At 38.1% G+C, this 15,578-nt stretch overlaps 1 protein-coding gene across 3 annotated transcripts in view; it reads right to left on the reverse strand.

Moving 5' to 3' along the window:
- The window catches only part of MARCHF5 (membrane associated ring-CH-type finger 5), a 50,967-nt gene that overhangs the window by 7,895 nt on the left and 27,494 nt on the right, over positions 1-15,578 (reverse strand). For 2 of the 3 annotated variants that reach the window (XM_080687318.1, XM_080687320.1), the window contains one exon: positions 8,199-8,329. In XM_080687318.1, the coding sequence (XP_080543444.1) occupies positions 8,199-8,329 (131 nt within the window). Of the gene's footprint in view, positions 1-8,198; positions 8,330-13,245; positions 13,362-15,578 lie in introns of those variants that run through there. The other variant, XM_080687319.1, reaches the window with a different exon arrangement.

A 15,578-nucleotide genomic window follows, 5' to 3' on the forward strand; every position in this document is an offset into this window, starting at 1 on the left:
CAACAATTTCAAAACTACAACTAAAAGTCTAAACGTCTATCACCCAGAACCACAGGAAAGCTGGCTGAGTGGAAGTTCTACAACTAGAAGGAAAGAGAAAACAGCATTGAGATGTGCACAAGTGCTGAAAAGCTGAGGTACGGAGGCGCGTGAATCGCACTGGCGACGGGCGACTGGGAGCGCTGCTTTTTTCAACCCGAAGGGAGACAAGCTCCCGATTACTCCGAACTCCAGTTCCTGGGGAGACGCGGGGGGACCCAAACTCCTACGGGGAGAAGCTGGACTGTCTGCCATCGGGTCGGAAAGTGAGGGAGGCTTGCTTGCAGGGCTGCGTGCACGCGGTCGGAGACGCAGAGCCGGCTAACTGGCAGCCATCGCTGTTTGCCACGCCCTAGCCTAGTGACTCCCTAGGACCCCGCCCCGCACAATCTACAAACCCACCCAAGCTCTGTGCAGTGGCTTTAGCATATGAATGGCCTGCCCTATCGCAGCTTAACCTAGCAAACTTGCAGCCCGGGTCAGACAGCTCCAAAACCTCCAAACCCCAAGCAAAGAGGAGAAAACTGTAGTTCTCGCTGTAGCGCCTGCTGGGTGGCCTCAGACAGTAGCTGACCTGCACCCCATTGGAGATCCAGAAGCCAGTGTACCTAGTGGTCAGTGTGAGACGACACCAGATTTCAACTCCTCGCATCCATAAGTGACACATTCAAGAGGCAGACTCAGTGAGCAACAAAGCCCCACTGAAACAAGTCCTGCACCATAAGCGTGTCTCCAGAGCAGCAGCTCTTCCATTATAGACACAGCGGGTCCTCACAGCCAATTGGCCTGGAGGTCAATTCCTCCCAGTGTACCAACAGCAATCAAGGCTTAACCACACCAAGACTTTGCACTCAGCCCACAAAGGGGTGTACCAAAGGCGTCCACCTCAGGTGATTGGAGAGGCTGAGCTACTGGCCCCTATAGGTCACCTACCACACAAAGCCACTCCATCAACACAGGGAAGCAGCAAAATGCAGAGACAAACATTTCACGAATGAGAGAAATGGAGGAAAGCAAACTACTGGACAACATAGAGTTCAGAATCACATTTATAAGGTTACTCAAGAATCTTCTAAAATCCGCCAAAAAACTTGATGAGACCTCCGAGGAGCTTAGTGAGACCTTCAAGGACCTTAATGAGAATGCCAAAAAAATGGAAAAGGACCAGTCAGAAATTAAGCATACACTGTCTAAAATAAAGAATATAAAGAATCTCAACTGTAGATCAACGTACTCCAAGAATCAAACCAAAGATCTGAAATATGAGAAAACAAAAAACACCCAACCAGAAAAACAAAAAGAAAAAAGAATCCAAAAATATGAAGATAGTGTAATGAGCCTTTGGGACAACTTTAAGCGTACCAACATCCGAATTTTTGGGGTGCCAGAAGAAGACAGAGAGCAAAATATTGAAAACCTATTAGAAGAAATAATGACAGAAAACTTTCCCTACCTGGTGAAAGAAATAGACTTACAAGTTCATGAAGCGCACAGAACCCCGTACAAGAGGAATCCAAAGAGGACCACACCAAGACACATCATAATTAAAATGCCAAGGGTAAAAGACAAAGAAATAATCTTGAAAGCAGCAAGAGAAAAACGGTTAGTTACCTACAAGGGCGCACCCATACGACTGTCAGCTGATTTCTCGGCAGAAACTATGCAGGCCAGAAGGGAGTGGCAAGAAATATTCAAAGTGATGAACGGCAAGAACCTACAACCAAGATTACTCTACCCAGCAAAGCTATCATTCAGAGTTGAAGGTCAGATAAAGAGCTTCACAGACAAGAAAAAGCTAAAGGAGTTCATCACCACCAAACCAGGATTACATGAAATGCTGAAGGGTATTCTTTAAGAAGAGGAAGAAAAAAAAGGTAAAGATAAGAATTATGAACAACAAAATGACATCAAATACATACCTACCAACAAGTGAATCTAAAAATCAAGTGAATAAAAAATCTGAAGAACAGAATGGACTGGTGAATATAATAGAATCAGGGACATAGAAAGGGAGTGGACTGACAATTCTCAGGGGGAAGTGGGTGTGAGGGGTGCGGGAAGAGATTGGACAAAAAGCTTACACCTATGGATGAAGACAGTGGCGGGGGGTAAGGGCATAGGGTGGGGTATCAGGTGGAGGGGAGCTATGAGGGAAAAAAAAGAGGAACACCTGTAATAATCTGAACAATAAAGATGTATTTAAAAAAAAAAAGAGAAAAGAGCATTGAGACGTGCACAAGCACTGAAAAGCTGAGGTACGGAGGCGCGCGAATCGGGCTGGCGGCGGGTGTCTGGGTGCGCTGCTTCTTTCAACCCAAAGGGAGACAAGCTCCAGATTACTCTGAACTCCAGTTTCTGGGGAGACGCGGGGCCCCCAAACTCCTATGGGGAGAAGCTGGACTGTATGCCATCGGGTCGGAAAGTAAGGGTGACTTTCTTGCAGAGGTGCGCGCAGTAGTCATTGTTTACTGTGCTGGGGCGCGAGACGCCGGGACGTGGAAACACAGAGACGGCTGACAGGCAGCCATCGCTGTTTGCCACGCCCTAGCCTAGTGACTCCCTGAGACCCTGCCCCGCACAATCTACAAACCCACCCAAGCTCTGTGCAGCGGCTTTTGCATATAAATGGCCTGCCCTATCGCAGCTTAACCCAACAAACTGCAGCTCTGGTCAGACAGCTCCAAAACCTCCAAACCCCAAGCAAAGAGGAGAAAACTGTAGTTCTCGCTGTAGCTCCTGCTGGGTGGCCTTAGATAGTAGCTGACCAGCATCCCAATGGAGATCCAGAAGCCAGTGTATCTAGTGGTCAGTGTGAGACAACACCAGATTTCAACTCCTCACATCCGTAAGTGACACATTCAAGAGGCAGACTCAGTGAGCACTAAAGCCCCACTGAAGCAAGTCCTGCCCCCTAAGCGTGTCTCCAGCGCAGCAGTTCTTCCATTATAGACACAGCGGGTCCTCACAGCCAATTGGCCTGGAGGTCAATTCCTCCCAGTGACACCAACAACAATCAAGACTTAATGACAACAAGGCTGTACACACAGTCCACAAAGGGGTGCACCAAGAGTGTCCACCTTGGGTAACTGGGAGGCCGACCCACTGGCCCATATAGGACACCTAGCACACAAAGCCACCCTACCAACTCAGGGAACCAGCAAAAATGCAGAGACAAAGAAACAGATCACAAATGAAAGAAATGGAGGAAAACAAACAACTGGATATAGAGTTCAAAACCACTGTTATAAGGTTTTTCAAGAATATCCTAGAAAAGGCCAATAAATTCACGAGACCCTTGAGGATATGAAAAAGGACCAACTAGAAATTAAACAAACACTGACTGAAATAAAAAATATTATACAGAGACCCAACAGCAGACTAGAGGAACGCAAGAATCAAGCCAAAGATTTGAAATACAAAGAAGCAAAAAACACTCAACCGGGAAAGGAAAAAGAAAAAAGAATCCAAAAATTTGAAGATAGTGTAAGAAGCCACTGGGACAACTTCAAGCGTACCAACATCAGAATTATGGGGGTGCCAGAAGAAGAGAGAGCGCAAGATACTAAAAACCTATTTGAAGAAATAATGACTGAAAACTTCCCCCACCTGGTGAAAGAAACAGACTTACAAGTCCAGGAAGCGCACAGAACCCCGTACAAGAGGAATCCAAAGAGGACCACACCAAGACACATCATAATTAAAATGCCAAGGGCAAAAGACAAAGAGAGAATATTAAAAGCACCAAGAGAAAAACAGTTAATTACCTACAAGGGAGCACCCATATGATTGTCAGCTGATTTCTCAACAGAAACTATGCAGGCCAGACGGGAGTGGCAAGAAATATTCAAAGTGATGAATAGCAAGAACCTACAACCAAGATTACTCTACCCAGCAAAGTTATCATTCAGAATTGAAGGTCAGATAAAGAGCTTCACAGTCAAGAAAAAGCTAAAGGAGTTCATCACCACCAAACCAGTATTATATGAAATGCTGAAAGGTATTCTTTAAGAAGAGGAAGGAGAAGAGAAAAGTAAAGATAAAAATTATGAACAACAAATACATATCTATCAACAAGTGAATCTAAAAATCAAGTGAATTAAAAATTTGAGGAACAGAATAAACTGCTGAATATAATAGAATCAGGGGCATAGAATGGGAGTGGATTGATAATTCTCAAGGGAAAAGGGGTGTGGGGGTTTCGGGAAGAGACTGGACAAAAATCGTACACCTATGGATGAGGACAGTGGAAGGGAGGTAAGGGCAGAGGGTGGGGTGGGAACCGGGTGGAGGGGAGCTATGGGGGGAAAAAGGAGAAACAATTGTAATAATCTGAATAAAGATTTATTAAATTTAAACAAAACAAAAAACAAAAATAGACCTAGAGACCTTGAAACGTTGAACAGACTGTCAAACCTCAGAGGGAAGAAGGCAGGCATGGTGGAAGGTGGAGGGTGAAGGTTGGGGTGGGGGTGAGGGGTGGAGAGATCAACCAATGAACTCATATTTGTATATGTATAACCCATAGTCATAGACAATATGGTGGAGAAGGCTTGGGGGGAGGGGGTGGAGAGGGCAATGGGGAAAAAAAGGGACATATTGTAATACTTTCAACAATAAAGAGAATAGTTGTGATTCCTTAATCTGATTTACCTCATAGTAATAAGAGAACAAAAGGAAAAGTAACAGCAAAGTATTAAAGAGAAAACCCTAAATACTGCTGATGGCACATTCCCTAAAATATGCTCAGGGAGGTAAAAGTCTTCCTAATGCTCTTCAGTAACACACAATACTACCTACTGTCCACAATCTATCTCATTTCTGAGCTTAAAAAAAAAATCTTTTCATGTGAGATAGTACATGTAAAGGTTATTTCTAAATGATAACACCTAATATATATGTATTATCATAATTTTAAGATTTTTTTTTTTACTGTCACGATTAGCCATCATGTTCGTTTTAATCTCTGTACTTGTATCATTTCTTCCCTCTACCAATCCAAATTATTTCCTTCAAGGGTCAGCTTAAGACTTACCTTTTTCATAACTTCAAATGATTTTTCACTTTTACTGAATACAATATTTGCTTATGTAGTCTTCTATGCTCATCACAATTGTTTATGGAACCTTGTAACTCTTCTCCAGTTGTTCATTTTGTCCATCTTATCTTGGACTACGTTCCTTGAGGCTGGGGATCAGGGCTTTCAATTTGTTTTATATTTTATGCAGACCTCAGGTCAGTGTTAACTTTTTGACTGAATCATACCAATACTGTTCAAAATATCATGATACAACTGGTAGCCCTTTTTGGAGGATATGAACTATATTCCTTAATTCACTCATGTTGTTGAAGTGTCTCATTATCAAAAATCTTTTAAGATTGAGTTAAAGTCTTTTTCTCAAAAAGAGCCATTCCATTTCTTATAGTCATTTAGGTCTTAAGAGAAATCAGTCTCAGAGTGCCTAGTTTCCTCATCTGTAACAAATATACACCTGTAATGTATTTGTACGTTAATGTAAAATCTGCTCTAAGTTTTTTCAGTCCTAGAATTGTCCTGAATTTCCTTGATCTAATGATGTACTGATAATCATTAGAAATGAATTATTGCTTAGAAAATAATCCTGTTATACCTGATAGAACTGATCATATAAAAAAATCAGTATTCATGAAAACATTAAAGTGTTAGTCTCTGTTACATGCTACATAGGAATGTATGAGTGTAAGATAGTCTCTACTTTCAAGCAAATTACCTTCTAACAGGAAAAGTAAGGCCTGAATATAGGAAAAGTTAAATAACTTAGGTAATCTATATAAGAAATATATAAATTTTATGTAGGTCACCACAAAATTAGCTGCCATTTGAGGAATAAAAAATGTCACCAATGCAGAGGAAGAAGAAACCACAGTGGGCAAGTTTCATGGAGGAAAAGTGGCTGAACTAAGCCTGAAAGGAGGGTTTAGAGTTGGATTAGTAGAGAGGGAACTGGAAGCACAGGTATGAGGCAGGGACATAAGCCAAAGGACAGAGATAAAAACATCTAAACAACGTAAGGATGGGATGGGAGGAGACCACCCAACAGGCTCTCAAAACAGCATGAAGTAAGACTATGGAGAACTCTACATAACAAAGCAGGTTAAGAAAATGGGATCTTTTCAAATTAGTCGTTCTCCATCTTTATCTACCACACTCACCACAAATGACATCTTACTATCTGTGATTCATTCCAGTGACTATATCCAGATTTTTGGTTGTCATCAAGATTTTATGAAGAAGCCTTGTAATACTGTCTCACCATGGCTATTGATGGAGCAACCAGAAAGGCTGCTTACTATGGACCCTGACAGAGACCGGTTATGTGCAATTTTTGGAATATTACATATATACAGTAAGTCCTCACTTTAATGGTGTCAACAGGATCTGTAACTTTAAAAAAAAATGTATATTTTTACTGACTTTTTACAGAGAGTAAGGGAGAGGGACAGAGAGTTAGAAACATCGATGAGAGAGAAACATCGATCAGCTGCCTCCTGCACACCCCCCACTGGGGATCGAGCCTTGAGCCTGCAACCAAGGTACATGCCCTCGACCGGAACTGAACCCAGGACCTATCAGTCCATGGCCCGATGCTCTATCCACTGAGCCAAACCGGTCAGGGCAGGATCTGTAACTTTTAAAAATATGTATTTTTATTGATTTCAGAGAGGAAGGGAGAGTGAGAGAGGGACAGAAACATCAATGATGAGAGAATCATCTATCGGCTGCCTCCTGCACACCCCTACTGGGGATCAAGCCCACAACCCAGTCATGTGCCCTTGACCAGAATTGAACCTGGGACCCTTCAGTCTGCAGGCCGATGCTCTATCCACTGAGCCAAACCAGCTAGGGCAGGTTCTGTGACTTTTAACTGAAATGATGAATAATGAAACTAACTTGACCATAGGCTAATTGATTTAAACAAGAGTTAAGTTCCTACAGTATCTTATCAACATAACAAAATGATGTTGAATGAAACATTATTTGAGGACTTGCTTTAACTCCCTTTTCTTCCATGCACTAATTTATATGAAAGAAAAGCAAATTATAGCATTTATAAACATAAGTGTGTTTATTGAGTTACTTATGAAATGCTTAACCAATCTAGGTGCTACTTTTGAGCAGTACTTAAGGCAGAAGAGATGGTAAGCTTGAAATAAGATGTTGAAGGTATTTTAGGAAGATTCATTTGAAAGGATAGACTGATAGAAGAAAATGAAGTTAGAGAAACCAATTAAGAGGCTCCTTTAGCTATCCAGGTGATGATGGGAGAATGACAAGAAATCATGAGGTAAAAACTGGAAAGGAAACCACAGATGTAAGACATCAAAATGAAAACTGATTGGACTTGGTCAGTGGACTGCATATAGGGAGGGTTATGTAGTAGAAAGTTAAAGGCTAAGAATGTAGGCTATAAATTGAGTAGGTGAAAAAATAATAGGAATTAAAAGTATAGATAAATTATAATAAGGACTAAATTTGGGTTTTAAATTGAGAAAAGATAAGTTTGATTTCATAATATTGAGTGTGGAGTCATAAGAAGTCCTTTTTAAGGAGAAGGGTCATGCTGCTATTGTAGAAATGGATATGAGGAAAGATTAGGGCAAAAGACATAGATCATAACACAAAAAACCAGAAATGATAACTGAAAATCTTTAAGGACGAGGTATATAATGAAGAGTCAAGGGCCTGGGATTAAACCTTAAACCTTAAAATATAAGTCTCTAATCTTTATCAACAGTTACTGGAAGCAACAAATTTTCTAATCAACAAGACAATGGTTATAAATTGTGGCAATTCTGGACACTAAACAGCTTTTTATATACTTTCTTATTTTTAGATCACAAAGTTATTACTTATTCAAAATAAATTTTAAAACTCTTTGCCCTGGCTGGTGTGGCTCACTGGTTGAGCATTAACCTATGAACCAGAAGGTCATGGTTCGATTGCCGGCCAGGTCACATGACCAGGTTTTGGGCTAGATCCCCAGTAGGGGGCATAGAGAAGGCAGCCAATCAATGATTCTCTCATTGATGTTTCTCTATCCCTCTCCCTTCCTCTATGAGATTAAAAAAAAAAAAAAAAAAAAAAAAAAGGTAATGTAATTGAATTAAGTAAAATAGTGAACCTGCATTACTGTCACTGCTCCATAAGTCACAGCTGTCCAATAGATAGAGCCAACCATGATTCCCGCTGCAGCAAATGGACAGGCTTTTGAGATCAGTCTGTCTGCAAGGTCCAAGACGTACACAACTGGACCTATGATACAAAGAAAACAAGCAAAATTTCAACACAGGACAGATTTTTAAAAAATACTTTTTCAATATTTCCTATAGATCTGATGGTTGTTCTGATGCTTTAGAAATAACTGTTATGTGATGGAAATCCAGATTTGAATAGATTTAGAATTTCTCAGTCTTTTGCATGAATAGCTAAATGTTACCTCCTGAATTTAAATATAGCCCCTTTAAACTTTTTCTTTAGCAGCAACCTGTGATTAAAGCCTCATAGTTGCTGCTTATAAAGGAAGTAGTACTCTCACTTCTCTTAACTACATTGGCTACTACAGAATGAAATAGCTGTTTCAGCTTACCCTTCCCAAACAGTTCTTGGCCACGACTTAGATTCTCTAGTATTTGGTTAAGAGTATCACTTCTTTGACTTCACTCATTACTTCCTTGATAAAGCCAGTGAAAGTAACTAAGGCTATTTTCTCGTAGTTACACAAAGTCAATCTATCTTACTTTGATTTTCAATATGCTAAAATTAGTTGAGTATTATTCTCTAACAACTTCTTTTAATTATCATAACACTAGTTTTTATGGCATTTCAACAACTGTGTGTGCCAATTATGCTTCTATTATTATGTGCTTAACTGTGAAATTTGACTACTACCTCCCTCTGGAATTTATTTGGGATAGCTACATTTGGAGGTATTCTAATTAACAAACATTTAGCCCAATAAGATAATTTAGCTCCAGAATTTTCCAGAGCAGTGGAAGGGTTTTAGTCCTGAATTGGAGCAAGGCCTACATTTAGAATTGAATATCTAAGTTTAATCAAAGGATTATGAAACCTTGATTTAGTAATCACAATAGTGACTGAATACCATCTACATACAACCTATTACTTGAGTCATTTTCTTAGAAATGTACAAGTGTTATTACCTACCTTCCGGAACTTACAATCTATAGGAGGATACTATACACAAAAATAATTTGCATTGTACAAAGAAATTAACATAGCAACATGATAAAATAATGAACGTATAAGAACAAGCATTCATCTTTGGAGCCCCTGATCAATATTTCTCCCTGATCACTGGAGCCAATATCACTAAGTCACAAAGAGAGACCACACTGTGAAGTAGAAGGAACATTTGGAGAGACGCCAAAGGATCTATTTTTTTTTTAAAATATATTTTATTGATTTTTTACAGAGAGGAAGGAAGAGGGATAGAGAGTTAGAAACATCGATGAGAGAGAAACATCGATCAGCTGCCTCCTGCACACGCCCCACTGGGGATGTGCCCGCAACCAAGGTACATGCCCTTGACTGGAATCGAACCTGGGACCCTTCAGTCTGCAGGCCGACGCTCTATCCACTGAGCCAAACCGGTCAGGGCGCCAAAGGATCTATTGTTTTAAATTTAGCATATTTATTTTACTATTGTCAAATTCTAACTTACATAACATTTAAAATTATAAATTTATCTTTTGGGACCAATAGGTAAAGTAAGCCTAGTTTAGTGCATTCTACGTCCTCTAATCATAGTTATCATTTCTTGAGTGTCTACATGACACCAAGTGTTGTGCCACAGGCATTACATGCATCATTAATCTCATAAGGTAAGGTTTAATCCTTAAAATATGCAAATTTGCTGGGTTAAGTTTAAAACTCCCTCAGAAAGCACAATACAAGTCATTTTAGCTCTGGCCAGTGTGGCTCAGTTGGTTGGGCATCATCCCGTGTACCAAAAGGTTGCTGGTTTGGTTCCCAGATAGGGCAGATGACCAGGTTTCCTGCTTGATTACCATGCAGGCGGCAGCCAATAGATGTTCTGCTCTCACATCGATGTTTCTCTCTCTCAAAATCAATAAAAAAAAATATTTTAAAAAGAAGTTATTTTAGTGAGTCAAAGATCCCTCAAATGCTGGTATTAAAAATTAAAGACAGTACTTCAACTTTCATATTCTCTACTGATAATTTTTTAAATCAGAAAACTAAAGCCACATGAGAACATCAGACGCTACAGCACATGTACTCATCTACCAGATCCCATCCTCTCTCCAACTCAAAGCCACAGCTCCGTCAATTCTCTCCTTTCCCACATCATTTCCCCCTACTATTTGCTGGATGATTTCCAAACAAACATGTCATTATTTCTTTTATGTTAAAGAAACTCTTCACTTGATCCTTTTTCCCCCACTGCTCCATTTAAAACAAAATTCTTCAAAAGACTTACTCTGTTTTCACTCATTCAGTTCTTTCTTGAACCCACTTACCAAGATTGCTCATCAAGGTCACTAATAAACTATGCATAGCTAAATTCAATCTCAGCTTTCTTCTTATTTAGCCTATCAGCAACAGCTGACGGATATTCCCTTCTTCTTCCTACCAAATGTTTCTTCACTGCATTTCCAGGGCATCACCATCTCTTGGTTTTCTTTCCATCTTACCAGTCACTAACTTTTTAGTCTCCTTTACTGATTCTTCTTGATCTCAGTGAAGCCCACCCACCCTGCCAACGTACACCTCACTATACTGTCTATTTGATTACTCTGCTCTAGATTTCTTTTCCCAAAGCACTTATCACTAACTAACATACTCTAATGTACTTATTAACTGTTTCCACATATTACAACAGGGGCTGGAACCTATGGCCCAGCTGGCTGTTTATTTTTGTAAATAAAGTTTTATTGGAGCATGGCTGTATACGTATATTTTTTAACAGAAAAAAGTTCACTGACTAAAAAAAAAGTTCCCAAAAGCTCAAAAAAGAAAATCTTTAGATCTTCCTTTTTCATTATTCTGTACAGAGTCCATTACAAAACTATTTCCTACCAGTCAGAATCAGAATATATATGGAAAGAGGTTTTTACATGCTTCCAATATAACTTCTTTCCTTCCTCTTTTTTAACAGTATACTTGGAATTATCTACTGATGTAATAAAGCAACTTAATTCCTAAAAAATAATCAACCATTTGTACAAAAATATAATTCTAAAAAGTAATCCATCAGCACCACTTTTATCTATCATGAACACAGACAATCTAGAGATGTTTGAATATCTTTCCTTAGACGATTTCAGGTTCTAACAAAATTAGCTCAATTTTCTTGCTGAATCATTAGGTGTGAATTCTTTTTGCACATGCAAAAACAAACAAAATCTTCACTCTTCATTTTGGAAAATTTCTACTCACCCATTTGGTTCATAAGCAAAAGATATGCTGGATAAAATGAAGACACTGGCTGCATTTTATGGCCCTTAAATTAGTTTTTCTGACAAAATTCTGTCTAGGCTTTGTCTTAAGTTCATTTTGTCTAAACTTCTCAAGGCTCTTCCAGATAGAGTAGTCCAAGATTAGTTCAATAATTAAAACAAAGATTAAATGCCTAATGGTAAATATACCATTAGAATAATAAGCTGCTCCAGAGGAGCTATTTCTGAGAATTTAAGATTATTTAAGCAAGCTATTTGGTGAATAACAACAATCACTAAAGTCCTCTGGATGACTGTCCCTAAAATTATACCCTTCCTATTAGGAGGCTTATCATGTGCTACTACACCATGACTTGGGGTCACAAAGGAAAACAGTAATAGCAACTAGATTCTTATTGTTATATTACAACACAAAGAGTTATTGGAAGTAAGGAAAGGCATGACTCCAGCCCTTAAAAACCTTAATTCTAATGGGGAGAAAAATGTATGAATATATATACTTTATAAATTAAATATGTGAGGGCATAAAAAGGTTTCAATATTTTAAAAAGACACACTGAATTTTTAATGCCTTAGTGGGCTTCACTACTTACGTTTTCAATAGTATTGTAGTTACACATGGATGACAATTAAAAGGAAATCCATTGTGAATTCTTTCATACAATAAAAAAGCTTTTGGCTTGGCTGGGTGGTTCAGTTGGTTGGAGTGTTGTCCCATGCACCAACAGGTTGTAGGTTTGATTCTGGGTCGGGGTGCATATGGGAGGCAACCGATTAATGTTTCTCTCTAAAATCAATTAAACAACATATCCTCAGGTGAGGATTAAAAAGAAAACTTTTATAAAGAAAATAACTACACTAATATTTTGGGTAAATTCAAATTTTCACATTTCAGATTTGAATGACATCAAATAGTGAGCTGAGAACTACTGAGGAAACTCCTAAGTCCATGTCTACTGAAAAAGTAGTAGTGAGTTTTATTGGATGGACACTATGAACATAGATTTGTTACAGCTGCGATTTTAATTCAAGTCTATAGGTATGAATGGTGTTAATCTTGGAAGATACAAAATTAATGAAGGGCAAGCAATACTTAGCATTCAACATCTGCTGGCATTACTTACAATAATACCCAGAATTCCTATGGGACCTTTTTTAAGGACAGATACCCTGACCAATTCCTGAAAAATAATTTCTATGTTATGAGTGCTATAGTTTCTAATACAGAACATAATTTAATGAGCATTTTTAGGTAATTCATAAGGTAATTAAGATTATAGCTCCCATGAACTCCAAGGTTTCTATTAAGTGGCCAATGATTTAAAGAGAATTAACAAGCAAAAAGCTATTCAAGTTTTCAGGTTTTTATTGTGTTGTTGTTTTTTCCTTTGCATTGAACTGTTTTGCCCTGACCCAACTTAAATGCCAACTTGCTAAGTCAAAACATCAGCCCCACTTTCAGATTCAGAACCATCCAGAACTACAAGTTTTGGAGGCCACCAAAAGTCCAACAATATAGGTTTAAACTTCTCTTCTTGCTCCAAGTCTTCTTTTTGTTGCACTCTGTTTCTGGAATGTCCTGTCTCTATTTTGATTAAGTCTGTATGAAAACCCAACTACCCAGTGAAAACTAACCTAACCTGATAGAGATTGATTGACTTAATTGCTCTACCCACCCTGTTCATGTCCCAAAAGGCTTCCTTTACACACTATTCCACAAAATGCACTTACCCCTTTGCTTGTGCATAATGTTAGTACTTTAAGTTCTTGTTCAATGTTTGTTCAGTTGTCTCAATATCCTTTATGTCTGTCCATGTCAGCATCATCTTAGATTGAAAACTCCCAGGGGGCAGGGGCCATGTCTGTTTAACTCGTTTTGTACAGTGCCTAGGATAGAACCATGTACAGATAGGTGCTTAAAAACTGCTTTTTGATGATGACTGGCATCACTCTCAGGACTCTCTAGGCCACAGCTATCTCAGCACATGGTACCTGGCAGTACATCAGGGCACTTTGGCCTGTTCTACAGAGCACCAGAATATAATGGCATAGGAACTAGCTGTAGCACTTGGGCAAGTATTTGACTCAATCCATTATTAAAAAAGAATGGAAAAAAAAAGTTTTAATTATATGGTCCCAAGTCAACAAATGTGGATTTCATTGAGGATATGAAATAATATCACAGCAACCAATTCAATTAAGAGTTAAAAGTATGTGGGAATCCTCATGGGACAGTAAAGAGTTTTAACTCTTTCCCTAGCATTCAACACTGTTTTTAAACTTGACTTTGGAGGCGAGGTCTAAAAAGCCTCAGACAAGCTTATGTAAGTTTCATCTTTGACTGCTCTACTTGTAGGTTGAGAGCTGAGCATTTTTATGTAAGAACAAACACCCTGCTAACTCAGGCTATAAGTTACATTGCTTAATAAGAAGTTAGTCATTAGACTGTAAACAGGAAGAAAGGATATGTTCTTGGACAATTTTTTTTTAGATAACTAATCTAATAATTGATCAAAAATCTCCCAAAACAAAACAAAAACCAAACAAGCTTGAAGAATAAAAGATCCAGAGTCAAAGCAAATGAGTACAATTCCTCCCTGTGTATATACATAGCTTATCACCATGAACAGTAACTAAAGATCATCATAGTAGTTCTTTTATAATTACAGTTTGTGCCAAGGGAAAACTTAAAATTTATCCTTAGAGTAGAATAGCCCATAGCATATTTGTGGGTTAAAAGGTCAACTGCTAAGTACTTATTAAGCACCTATTGTACAATAACATTTTATTGTGTATTAAAATAAAGGCCTCTGCCTCCAAGGAGCCTATAATCTAGTGACAAACAATAAATTCACATTAAACAACTGAAAAATTTTAAGGCAAAGTTAATAAATGTATGGTAGTATGGTACAAACGATATAGATATATGTTAATGAAATATTAAGTAAAGATTAAACAGTTTTTTAATTGCCATATGTATGTACTAATTAACAGAAGTGAATCTTAACCTAGACTTGAAGTTGATAATCTGAGGAGGGAGAATGCTAAAAGACCTTTTAACTAGCTAAACGACTTTATTCAAAAGGTTTATATATTTTATAAAAGTTGGTATACCAGTAAGGTGGGGGTTATATGATAGAAACCTTGACCAGATCTTTGAAGAACAAGACACAATATAAAAGTGCTAGTTAGAGAAAACTAATCCTATAACACTATTTAAAGTCAGAATAAACTAGAATAGAATCCACAAGATTTCGTATCCAAAGTGGAATACAAAGAAAGAGAAACTATCAAATCTAGAGAAACTTTATATAGGAGTTAAGTTAGAAAGGATCAAGAAACATTAAAACTTATTAGAGGAAAGACAAGTTTCGTCTGCTTTTTGTAGAAAATCATACCTATGATATTCAATTCTTTGAACTTCAAAATAAAAAGCTGAAAAAGTTCAAGGTGTAATGAAAGAAACAACAAAAAAAAGAGATAATATTAATTACTACATACAAAAGTTAGACATTTTCTTTAAACATACCTACAGTTTTCAAGTTTTCCATTATAATATAATTACTTTTATTAGTAAGAAAAAATACTTTTTAGAGAATAACCAAGGGTATCATAAAATTCAGGTTAACCATAACCTCAAGGAAAGTCAACCTGACATTACGGTTTCATTTTCATTATACGAGCTCCTATTAGACTCCTTAGAAGGCAACATAACAAGTTGGGTAAGGATTATGTAAGGTCCGCTGTGTGAATTTGGACAAACTGATACTTCCAGACCTCGATTTCTGCATCTGTTCAATGAAGATATCTACATGTTTTTGCGAAAATTAACATAAAGTAAAAGAAGCTCTTAACAGAGTACTTAGTGTTATGCAGTAACAATCAAGATTTCCTGGCTCCATGAATTTTCCTCCCCTTCCTTGTCCCAGAACTATAAGCAAAAAGGATCTATCCTTTATTTCCTACATGAGAATTTCCTGAGAGTTTTGTTTTTATACCAAAGCCATATACCAGTTTTTTTTTCTCAAACATAATCTTAGATCAGAGTTCTATCATGTTTATTA

The sequence above is a fragment of the Plecotus auritus genome (assembly GCF_963455305.1).
Source record: "Plecotus auritus genome assembly, chromosome: 9".
In the NCBI taxonomy this organism is placed as follows: domain Eukaryota; kingdom Metazoa; phylum Chordata; class Mammalia; order Chiroptera; family Vespertilionidae; genus Plecotus; species Plecotus auritus.